The 12,799-nt window shown below is 37.7% G+C and overlaps 1 protein-coding gene across 9 annotated transcripts in view; it reads right to left on the minus strand.

Annotated features, from left to right (window-relative positions):
* Positions 1–12,799, minus strand: part of VPS13B (vacuolar protein sorting 13 homolog B) — a 774,030-nt gene that overhangs the window by 90,967 nt on the left and 670,264 nt on the right. For all 9 annotated transcript variants that reach the window (XM_043484079.1, XM_043484085.1, XM_043484083.1 and 6 more), the window contains 2 exons: positions 4,710–4,891; positions 3,183–3,532 (listed from right to left, as the gene is read on the minus strand). In XM_043484079.1, the coding sequence (XP_043340014.1) occupies positions 3,183–3,532; positions 4,710–4,891 (532 nt within the window). The remainder of the gene's footprint in view (positions 1–3,182; positions 3,533–4,709; positions 4,892–12,799) is intronic.

Consider the following 12,799-nt stretch of genomic DNA (forward strand, 5'->3'; position numbering starts at 1 on the left):
ATTTTTCACTTCTGATGTCCTGCTTGTTCCCATTCTGATCTATCCTATCCAATCCTATCTTATGTATCTTTTTTGAACAGTGAAAATATACAGCTTTACTGATGAAACTCAAGACTCAAAAGACCAACTGGAGTCCCATTGCCCAGAAAAGGGTTGCTAAGAGGATGCTAAGGAAATGGTTATATGTAAAACAGACCAATCCTATCTTATATATCTTATATATTTAAAGGTTTGTAAACCTTTAATTAAACTGGAGTCATAGTGTATAATTAGTTTTGATGAGATTTTTCCATTTAGCATTATATAATCAACATAAACTGCTCTCCTTGTAAACATTTTTCTCTCCTTTAGGTCCAAGAATACAAACATGAAGAAAGGGATATGATTCCAATGTCCCACTTAAGATAGTCAATCTGAGACTGAAATTCAATTTTCTTAATGAATTGGGATCAATCTGCTGGTTAGACCAAGGTTAAGTTACCAGATGGGGACTGAGTAGGAAAAAAAGTCATATTACTTTCCTCATCTCTAAAAACTGACCTTTAATAAATGATGAAGGTTTTAGGAAAAAATGTAAATGAAAGAACACAAGGGGGTTGTTTACATTTTTCTAAAGAATATTCAAAGTCCTGAGGGAACTGTTTCTCTACTGCTTGTTCATCTGTGGGGTTCATTATAACTGTAATAAGTTTAAGCATTTCTTGGAATGTTTAAATTCTAGTCTATTATAAAAAATTGGTACATATTGTATATGACATCATATAAAAGCAAAACCTCAGAATGCTTTTGTAATTAAAAGATGGCTTATTTACATTTAAGATTTGTGCTGGAGTGTTAAGCATTTAAAGAGGGATATCCTTATGGTCTAAGATAAGACACATGAGCATAATCTTAACTTTTAAATAAAAATCTCCTTTATAATGCTATTTGGTCCAAATGTGGGAATGTGACATAGAAATATAAAGCAAACTGCAAGTGGCATTTTGGGTCCTTAATCTGGTTTCACAAAACATTAATCATTCACAAAAGAGAAAAAAAAATCTACAGCCGGAGAAATCAGACACTGATGAAGGCTTCTGTTAATCTTGAACTTGTGACCTAAAGGTGAAAGGTCAAATTGTTTCATGCTTCAACTGTCTGGTTCATCCACACTGGATACAAATGACTTGTCTCCGATACAAATCTGATAAAGTATATGGAGAACTCAAATAACATATCCTGCTTATTAAATTCACATTTCTCATTGGCAATAATTACACTGTATATGAGCATTATATACATAATAAAATCCAAGCTTGGGAAGCTAAGCTTCCCTTCTAAAGGGGATAAGCCACATTCAGAACATCTTAGAAACAATGAACTTAATAACCCCTCTATAAGACCATTTCAATGTCAAATGTCCTATAATTTCAAAGTAGTGCATTTTTGTGTTTACTTTAGAACACACAGGGCTAGATGCCTACCACATTAAAACTTGGTGGCAAGGACCCTTGACATGGGAGGAAACAAGAAAATTACAGCAACAATTACAGAAGTATATCCTCTTGTGGCTCATGTTAACATTGTCAAATCCCTGTATAAATCAGAACCAACTATTCATAGAATGTACCTGTCAGCAATATGCTACGTGACATATGGCTCTACTTAATCAAATATACAATTTCATTTTTTAAAAAAACTCAGAATATTCCTTCAAGGCACTATGTTAGCCAGTCAGTCATTCACACTCTGATGTGGTTTAAAACATTTAAATATTTATGTACCGTGTTTTATTTATATGTATAGCTTTGTCTAAGAGAATATTTTTACCCTGGGAGGAAACTGATATTTCTGAGGGCCATTTTGCAGTAGTTGCTACACATCGAGTCCTTTTATAATGGTCCTGATACCAAGACAAAAATATCCTGGGTTTAAATGCTCTATCAATGACTCTCTTATAGTCTCTAGGTTTGTTTTTTATTAAATGCATTGTTCAAAATATGACAAAAAACAGAAATTGGAGCCATGGAGGTTTTTTTCACATCGCTATTCGAACCAGCTGCAAAGATTTAGATCACACTAGCTCTTATTTTACGCATGTCCTCTGCAACAAGAAAACCATGGAATGCCCTTAAAAAAGAATTTTAAAATATGAAACAGATGTGTTATCTTCTTTCCCTTTGCTATTGTAGTGCCATGTTAGGTAATTAATTCCTTAGTCTTGTATAGGTCTTCATGCATATAAAGAAAAGAGTTCATTCCCATAAAAATTCTTAAGTTGGAGAACTCAGCCTCCCCGCAACCCCACTGTCCCATCCCCACATGAGGTCAGGGTGTAGTGAAGGACCATTTCTCTTGGGGAGTTAGTCTGCACAAATGCGTGTAACATACAAAATGTGAGGAAATGTCTCAGGTTAAATAATAAGACGGGCTTTATGAAAATGCAATGTTATACTGAAAATCAGTAAGGGAAGCAGAAGTGATTTGTTATTAAATCACTGAGCATACTATGATCCAAATATTTTGTGAAATTATATTCATGATAGTGAACATGGACAGGTTCCCCATTTTAAATACATCATTCGAAACAGACTTATATTCTATCTCTTTTCTAAAATGGCTAATTTCTGACAAAAGATAAAAGTAAAAAATTACTCATCAAGAGTCTTTGGCTGGTTAAAAAATCTAATACTGAGTGCTTTTTTAGTGAATCAAAATGGCAGAATAATAATGGGAGAAAAGCTAAGATTATATCAGGCTCACATATTTCTTCTCACTGCCTTTTTGCTTTGAAAGATGAAATGCTTTTATCAGAAAGGCTCACACAGGTTCTTCATTTCTGCAATGGCTGCTTAGACAATTTGATACATGCCAAGTTGAAGCTTTGGCAAACTAAAGCCATAATACTTGGAAAAAATTTCTGGGAATATGTTACTTTCCACACAGATGTGGTACATTAGTCACAAAAATGTGGGCATGATCTCTGATGCATGTGTAGAGAACCCATATTCTCCAAAGGTTTTAAAAATAACATGCATCGCTTTGCCAAAACAGAAGAGGCCCCAAATATAATGATGCCCGTCAGATTCTTCATTCTCTCACATTTTTGTTTGTGCTTAATTTATTGTTAGAAGTGATAACACAAAGTGTCTAGTAAAAGGTCACACATGGACAAACTGTAAACTGTTCTAGAATGTGCATACCTGTTGCCAAGCTTGTATTGCAGTGTTGAGAGAATGAACTACATGTTGCCCAAAGTTTACAAATACTGAGTCAATGATGATGGAGCAATCAATCAGCTTTTCCACTGCATTGCTGGAAACTGCAGTCTGTCCAAAGATGCTGAAGGGTTTCACCAAGCTTTGCATTGTCACATTTCTGCACTCTAGAAGTTTACAGTCTGCTTGAGCTGAGAACTGGATCTCCTGACAGACAGAACTATTGTTCCACTGTCGAAGATACATGTGTGGTTCTTTGAAGGAAATAATCATGTATTCTAGTTCAGATGGCACATTTTTATCAGAAATAAATGGCTGTAGGTATTTTGGTGGAGCTGTTGAGGAAAACAAACAAGAAATACAGCAGTTGAGATGAGCCAAGACTTTACAGAAATAGAGAGATGACATTTAAATTACTCACTTCTTGGTTATTGAATGCAATAGTTGCTGGTTAATAAATTCAAACATTCTCTTGAAGATAATATAACATTTGAATTACCATTTAGTATCTGTAAACAACACTTTTGTTCAAAAAGACAAAACAAAAAAAAATTTAAAAAAAAGGCAAAACAAACCAACAAAAATAAGGTAACAAACAAACAAAACTGACAAAAAACTGTATTGTTCAAACAGCAGGTCTCTTTCCAAAGTTACAGTTGCAGATAAAAATAAAATGAAGAGGAGGTAAACATTTAAGGCGTGTTTCACAGAAGTGCTCTGTATCTACCCACCAAATCTGAAAACCAAAAACATGACCCAGAATTAGAAAATACAGGTTAAGCTCCATTTTTGCTGAAAAGGCAAGATGCTTAACAGCAGCTGTGTTTAGTTTTAATCTGGTTTTTTTTCCCTTTTTCCATTACATGTAGGTTGAAAACCTAGGACCAGAATCAAAATGTATTAAGTAGAAAAGATTTGGTACAGACTTTTAGGAATAATTATTCATGAACATGAGCAAATTTGTAAAAGGTCACTTTTGATATGTGGAAAAACTTACTCTTCTACCTTATAAACTTGTAAAAACGCTAGTCCTTTAAAATATTGGAGAATTTGTCCATTTTTGGTGGAAGGTATTTATACTTTTTGAGATAAAGTAATATCAAGTACTTTTGGAAACTATTTGCCACTAATGTAATGGCTCAGAATATAAAACAAAAACAGATGTACTTCTTTCAAAAAATTCATAATTGGAGTAATAGTAAAAACCTGCAATCTTTGTAACTTCCTTGAAAATTCTCATTAGGAAGCGCATTAAATCATGGCAATTCAATGTAACTGGTAACCTATATAATAGGTGCATGAGATGGTTCAAACATAAGGGGGACAATTATTACATGAAATAAAAAACTTCAGAATAACTTTGCTGGTACTCATTGTTGAAGGAAATAAACACTGCTTCTAAAAATGTCCTCTTTCCCCATGTGAGTGGTGGTCATTTGGGAAGGAGTTTTGTGTAGGGACAAAACAGTAAGTATTAAGTGGATGTTATTCTGATGCTAAAATAAAGAGTACCTGTGCCAAGCTGATCAAGGTGATGACAAAGATGGAACTCCAGGTGAGCAAACTGGAAGGAAATGCAAAGAGATGGGACAAACCACGGGGTAAAACAGGAGTCAACTCTGGTACAGGCAGCCAGGGCTGTTGGAGTTACAAGTTGGTCACAAGTGCTTTGAGAACCAGATTCACTTGCAGAGCTGTGGGAAATAATTAATAAAAGTTCAGTAACCTAAATTTTCCAACATCATATAAATGAAACACCTTTATAAGGGTTTTGAAAGCTAGCTCCCATAATCCTATTGTCAGTATATTATCAAATCTTCCATATTTGTTCACATAAATTAGTTTCTTTTAAAAATTAAGATCTTATTGATTATTATCTATGAGCTATTAGCAGAAAAGTTTCATAGGATTACTGAAACCCCAGACCATATTGACTGCCAACCCAATTTTCACATGACTTATGGACAACTTGTTCTCATATTAAAGACCAACACAATTCAGAGTATGACTGCTGTTCAAAAGACCAAATGTTTTCAGCATCATAAATCTTTTACTTCTCCAGATTGTCCATATCCATATTCCCATATAAGTTAGTCAATACTATTTATTGAATATCCACTGAATACTGTACTAGGTGCCATAAAAGTTACGACCATGTTCAGAAGAACCAAGGTCTCATGGACAACTATACTGCATGTATATTGAGTACACATATACTCAATATATGTATTGGGTCCTCTATTTGTCCATCCCCCTAACACATTCTATACCAGAAAAATTCGATTAAAATAAATAGTGAAGGCATCTGTAGGAGGGAATAAATTTTTTCAGAGTGGCTGCCGCTGTGCATGGGGAACATGCAGCCTCGTTACCTCACCTCAGTTTGCTCATAGAAACATGGAGCTGGGGACTGGGAGATGCCAGGGTGCATTCTGGTAATTGTGGCTCCCAGAATTGATGCAGCCCTAGTCCCCCTCACCGTCTTCCACCCTCTTCTTGCCAAATCTGAAATTTGCTTTTAGCTGTGGTGGAGCCTGGCTCCCACATCCATGAGGAGCTTAGAGAAGAAGCACTGGCTTATAGTGTCCTCAGGAGAGCTATGACAGGAAAAACTAAAGAAATAAATCCTAGGTTTTCAATGAAGTCACAGTCTAACTGGTGGTATAAAATATGTCGACATTTACAAACAGTATAAAATGGAACAACCACCGAGGATTAGGAGAGTTGGAAGTGCGGCCAGAGCAGAGACCAAAGAGGAACTCAGAATGGCATGGGGTGGATCACGTGGGGTTCTCAAGAGTGTGAATCTTCAGCTGGGTTTTGAAAGAAGTGGTGAAAAGAAAGCTAGGTTTAGTGAGTGTTTAACTTCAAGGAGTTTACAGCGTGGTGGTATTTACTGCAATGTTATGACTCTGTATGCAAAAATCCACTGTATACAAAGGAAACACAACTCTGGGCCAATATGTTCCTGATGAAATGTTATGCATGAAAATGCAGCTAGGTACAGTCTTAATACTTCTATAAATGGGCGTACTAATCCAAACAGCTTTCTAGGAATTTATTTGTGCAGTTATAAATAAAAATCTCATTTAAAATAAACAACAAGGCCCCACTGTATATAGCACAGGGAACTATATTCAATATCTTGTAATTACCTATAACAGAAAAGAATATGAAAACATATATATAATACATATTATACATATGTAACTGACTCACTTTCCTATATACCAGAAACTAACATAACATTGTAAATCAACCAGTTCACTTAAAAAAAAAATCACAGGTAAAAAAGATCTCATTGGCAAGGTAAAATTAAAATTTATATTTATTCAAAAAGGCCAAACTGTATTAGCTGTATTAATACATGTGTTTTACACATATGAACTCTCTCCCTTAAGAAGTTGTTAAAAATAGGGTATAGTGTTAGTCAAAATATTATTAAAAATCCAGGTGAGAGTACTTTGAGATCAGTTCTAAAACTGTAAGCACACAATTTGAGGTGTTTATCTGAACAATTTTTTTTTTTACCAACTGCCATTTTTGACACTTTTGATATTTTCCAAAATTTACTTTTCTCTCTCTTGAGAGTAGCAAATACTGTAACAAGTTGAAAAAGTTGCTAAGGTATCACAATCTTTATTTATAACAAATTGATTGACTTCTTGCTTTTCCTAAATTAAATGTACAAATCAATGGTTAAAAAAATATTTTTAGGTCTTATAGCAACTCCTAACATATATATTCAAGCAGTCAGTACTCTTTCACTCTTGAAATCCTATCTAAAATGTTACTAGATTAATCTATATTTAAAACTTGAGTTATAACAAAATTAAAATGTCTTAAACATAAAATTAATATGGCACATGCAATATGAATATGCTTTATATTTTGAATCAATAAATTTAAAGTTTTTTGATGTTCACCTTAATTTGATCATCACTATACACTATAAAGGGCTTCCCAGGTGGCACTAGTGGTAAAGAACAGGCCTGCCAATGCAAGAGACATAAGAGATCCAGGTTTGATCAGGGTCAGGGTCAAGAAGATCCCCTGGAGAAGGAAACGGCAACCCACTCCAGTATTCTTGCCTGGAGAATCCCCATGGACACAGGAGCCTGGTGGGCTGCAGTCCATGGGGTCACACAGAATCAGACATGACTGAAGCAACTTAGCATACATGAAAGCACATACACTATAAAAGTAGCATCTGTATGTTTACCTCTTACATAAGGATTAAAAATATCTGTATAATAGAGCTAAATAGTCAAAGATGAGAACAGTGATGGTGCTAGGGACACTTATAGCAGCCTCATTTCCTTAATTAAGTATGATGGACTTTGATCTGATCCAGATATCAAAAGGAAAAACATAACTTATGAGATGTGTAATAATCAGAAATAGAAAAGCAAAAATGGCCCTAAGGAGCAAAACCTCTCAAACAGTAATACACAGAACTCAAGATTCGATAGTCCAAATAATCAGTAAGTTCCTAATGGAAATTCTAATTTTTAAAACAAAGGAAATATTCTAAAAGTAGAAAGTACGGCAGGAGTTTTACATATCCATACCTTCATTTGAGCCAAAGAAACTTATAGGCTGTCCTAGGTGACCCATAGACGGGAATTAATTCCTTTAAACAAGGAGTGTTTTAGTAAGTCTGAATCTTGATTGATTCATAGGCGCTGCAGGGACCCAAGCATAATCCTTAAAAATTCACTCCTGGATATCACTCCAGGTATCCAACAACAATAGCTCTGCAGGTATCCAACAATGATCTGACTTGACTGGAAAAGCCTTGAGCTTTTCTCTGGATCCCTCTGAGGTATTAAGAGTTTTAGAACACAGCATAGAGATTAAGTAGAGAATGACTGATGTAAGAAAACCTAGATGAAAATGCTTGAACTGCTACACTTATACTGTGAAAGTGTTAGTTGCTCAGTCATGTAGGACCCTCTGTGACCCCATGGGCTCTAGCTCACCAGGCTCCTCTGTCCATGTAATTCTCCAGGCAAGAACACTGGAGTGGGTTGTCATTCCTTTCTCCAGGGGATCTTCCTGGGACTCCCACATTGCATACAGATTCTTTACCATCTGAGTCACCAAGGAAGCCCCACCACTTATATTGTAATCGTGGGCAAATAATTTCACCTTGCTAAATCTCAGTTTTCTTGTCTGTAAAGTGAGTAACTGGACTTGCTTTTTGAGTATTAAAGGAAGCACTACATACAAATTGCTTGGCATAAGGTCTATCACTCCATAATAGGAAAAAAAAAAAAAAAACACCTATCCCTCTTTTCCTGATTGGCAAACAGGGTACCATACTGGCTACTTAGTTTAATGTTAATTGCTGGTGATTACCCTCAGTTTCCAAGTGAAAGTGAAAGTCGCTCAGTCCTGTCCAGCTCTATGACCCCTTGGACTATGTAGCCCATGGAACTCTCCAGGCCAGCATACTGGAGTGGGCAGCCTACCCCGTCTCGAGAGAACTCATGATATCATGCTGTCATTCCCGCCAGTGCAGCACTGTTTCTCACTGGTTCACCTAAACTCTCTCCTGCCTACTGCAAAAACACTGCCCTGTCCATTCTGGGAGAGCACTGAACGGATGAGAGAAGGCACGGAGCAATGTGAGTGCCTGCTACACCATGCTCTCTCTATTCCTCAGAACTGTCTTTCTGGGGGAGAATGTCCTAATTCAGACCCAAAGTAAGAAATACACTTCTATTGTAACCTAGTAAACACATAAAATCGGAGGGGGGATTACTCAAAATATGATATTCTCTGATTTTCTTAAGTTGTGGTGAAGCATACATAATGTGAAATTCACTGTTTTAACCATTTAACAGTTTACAGTTTAGTGGCATTAAGTACGTTCATATTGTTGTGCAATTATCAACAGCATCCATCTTCAGAGTTTTTTCATCTTCCCAAACTGAGAGTCTATACAACATGGATGGAGCTAGAGATTATCATATTAAGTGAAAGAAGTCAGACAAATACTGTATGATATTGCTTATATGTGGAATCTAAAAAAGTGATATAAATGAATTTAACTTATAAAATAGAAACAGATTGACAGAAACAGAAAACAAACTTAGGGTTACCAAAAGAGATAGTGGGGGGAGTGTCATGAGAAAGGGATAAATTCGGAGTTTGGGATTAGCTGATACAAACTACTATATATAAAATGGATAAATAAGGACCTACTGTACAGCACAGAGAACTAATCAATAGCTTGTTACCAACTATGACGGAAAAGAATCTGAGAAAGAATATATCTGAAGTGTCTGGCTGCACATCTGAAACTGATACAACACTATGAATTAACTATACTTCAATTTTTAAGAAATGGTTAAAAAATTTCAGCTGCAACCTGCTATGTTGATTCCATGACCCACTGATGGATTAAAACTACATATGTAGTTTTAAAAAGATGAGAAGAAGGACTGCCTGGCGAAGTCCAACTCCCAACTCCCTGGCGGAGGGGTAAGGAGTTGTTACATCGAGTTTCATTACCAACTAAAAGGAAACAGTAAAAGGATTAAAAAAGATAATTGGGGAAGAATACAAGCATTCCTTACGCAAGGGGCAGAAGACAAAAACTCACACTTAGCCCTCGGAAAGAACTTTCTGTATATCCTGGATTACATCACTGTGGGAGCAGAAATGAGTGGCAAAGCAGTTCCAACCATGATTATTGTCTGAATGGTTTATGGAAGTCAAATGGTTAAAAAAACGGTACCCTGGAAATTTATGCCCAGACACTCAGTTGTGACTGACTCTTTGCAATCCTATGGGCTGTAGCCTGCCAGGCTCCTCTGTCCATGGGATTCTCCAGGCAAGAATACTGGAGTGGGTGGCCATTTCCTTCTCCACCTAGCAAATTTAGGTACATCTAAAAGTACAGCTCTAAGTAGCCAAATGGAGGGGAATGGTATCCAGTGACCACAGTGATCTTCTCGTGGAAAGTCAAACAGCGAGAAGAAAGGAAATGATCCAGGGACTGTGCCATCACAACGCTCTTTCTCTGATTCCTGGACTACCTCTACATGCAAGAAAGAAGGCTGGGGAAATGAAGAGCATCTCTCCTTCACACACACACACAGAGTTATGGAACACTGTCTCAAAGTACACTGAATATGAGCTGACAGTGGCTTCTTTTACAAGATCTTCAGGGAGTGGGAGAAAAATATTATTATTATTTGTACTCTAAAAAACTCAATAGAGTTTTGATGTTCATTGCATATAGATAGAATCACACACTCTTTAAGCCGCTTCTCTTTCCAGGATGCCTTCCTCTATGAACCTGCAATTTTGGGGTGGGGATAAAAAGTCCTTGTCAGCAATCTACTCCCACATGTTTTAACACTGTGAGAAAGTGACCGTGTAACATGGAAAGAAACACCAAAGACTCGGCACAGGTGAACAGAGTTTTTGTTGTTGTTGTTCAGTCGCTCAATTGTGTCTGACTCTTTGCGACTCCATGGACTGCAGCATGCCAGGCTTCCCTGTCCTTCACCATCTCCCAGAGCTTGCTCAAACTCATGTCCATTGAGTCAGTGATGCCATCCAATCATCTCCTCTGTCGTCCCCTTCTCCTCCTGCCTTCTTTCTTTCCCCAGCATCAGGGTCTTTTCCAATAAGTCGGCTCTTTGTATTGGCCAAAGTATTGGAGCTTCTACTTCAGCATCAGTCCTTCCAATAAACATTCAGGGTTGATTTCCTTTAGGATTGACTGCTTTGATCTCCTTGCTGTCTAAGGGACTCTCAAGAGTCTCCTCGAGCACCACAGTTCGAAAGCATCAATTCTTTGGTGCTCAGCCTTCTTTATGGCCCAAATCACACATTTATACATGGCTACTGGAAAAAACCATAGCTTTGACTAGACGGACCTTTGTTCACAAAGTAATGTCTCTGCTTTTTAATATGCTGTCTAGGTTTGGCATAGCTTTTCTTCCAAGGAGCAAGCATCTTTTAATTTCATGGCTGCAGTCACCATCCACTGTGATTTTGGGAGCTCAAGAAAATAAAGTCTCACTGTTTCCACTGTTTACCCATTTATACACCACGAAGGTATGGGACTGGAGGCCATGATCTTAGTTTTCTGAACACTGAGCTTTAAGCCAGCTTTTACACTCTCCTCTTTCATCTTCATCAAGGGGCTCTTTAGTTCCTCTTTGCTTTCTGCCATAAGGGTGGTGTCATCTGCATATCTGAGGTTACTGATATTTCTCCCTGCAATCTTGATTCCAGCTTGTGATTGATTCCAGTCTGGTATTTCACGTGATGTACTCTGCATATAAGTCAAATAAGCAGGGTGACAATATACAGCCTTGATGTACTCCTTTCCTGATTCTGAACCAGTCTGCTGTTTCATATTCAGATCTAACTGTTGCTTCTTAACCTCCATACAGGTTTCCAGGAGGCAGGTAAGGTGGTCTAGTACAGAGTTTAGCATTATCATCAAACAGCTTGTTATAAAATTAACTGGATATATATACCAAGATCTTCACAGTTATTGTTGTGTAACACAACAATTGTCTGAAACTTGTGACTTTACATAGTCATATACTTCCAGAATTAGCCATGTGGGGTGAAAAGTAGGAGGGTGAAACCAAGCAGAAAGTTGTTTCGGTCTATCCGAAGACATCTGGTTGATACCAAACTCAGGGAACCTGGCAGAATAGCCCAAAGCCTGAGACCTGGGTCCACCAGTTCATTTCTCATCTTTCCTCCCAGGTCCATCACTGGGTAAGAAATCATAAATTCCAAATACAGCATGTGCTTGCTGGCCATCATGTTTGCTCTCAAGATCCACTTTCTACCCTTCCCTGTCCTATTCTCTGCCCCTGACTGTATCAATGAGCCACTTTATTCTCAACGTGTCTTTTGGTTCAGCCAGTGGAAGGTGCCCACAGGAGATCAGAAGATGGTAAGAGACTTGGGGGACGGCCTCCATTCTCCTGGCTCCTTCTTAGTCACATTTCCTCACATTGCTGGTCCCTCCACCAAAAACAGCTACAATCACGTGTTCTGGGTTAGTTTCAGTAATGGCTGTATCACCTGGCTCTTCTAGGACCAAGAATGGGATGGTTCCCCAGGGTTTCTAGCCTCAGGGTACTGTTCTATCCCTTAACCTTGCCAACACTTTGGAAACCGTCCTTACATTAAACTCTCCTCAGGTAATCTGTTTGAGTGTGCTGGCTGTTTCCTGTCAGGGCCTAACTGGTAAAAGGGGTTTATTTAAACTTCAGCAGTGGGTAATAGAGATGGGCAAATACATACATGATGAGATTCAAAATAAATAGCTAAAATGGCTATCCTGAAAGTGAAAGTGTTAGTCGCTCAGCTGTGACTGCATGGACTATAGCCCGCCAGGTTCCTCTGTCCATAGGATTTTACAGGCAAGAATACTGGAGTGGATTTCCATGCCCTCCTCCAGGGGATCTTCCCGACCCAGGGATTGAACCCTGCATGGCAGGAAGGTTCTTTACCATCTGAGCCACCAGGTACCCTCCAGGTCAGGCCTTAAAGACTGTATCTCCTGTTTCAGTCCAGTGCACCACAAACAGAAGTCTCATAAAGGTCAATAGTATTGT

Source organism: Cervus canadensis, chromosome 12 (genome assembly GCF_019320065.1).
Source record: "Cervus canadensis isolate Bull #8, Minnesota chromosome 12, ASM1932006v1, whole genome shotgun sequence".
Classification (NCBI taxonomy): Eukaryota; Metazoa; Chordata; class Mammalia; order Artiodactyla; family Cervidae; genus Cervus; species Cervus canadensis.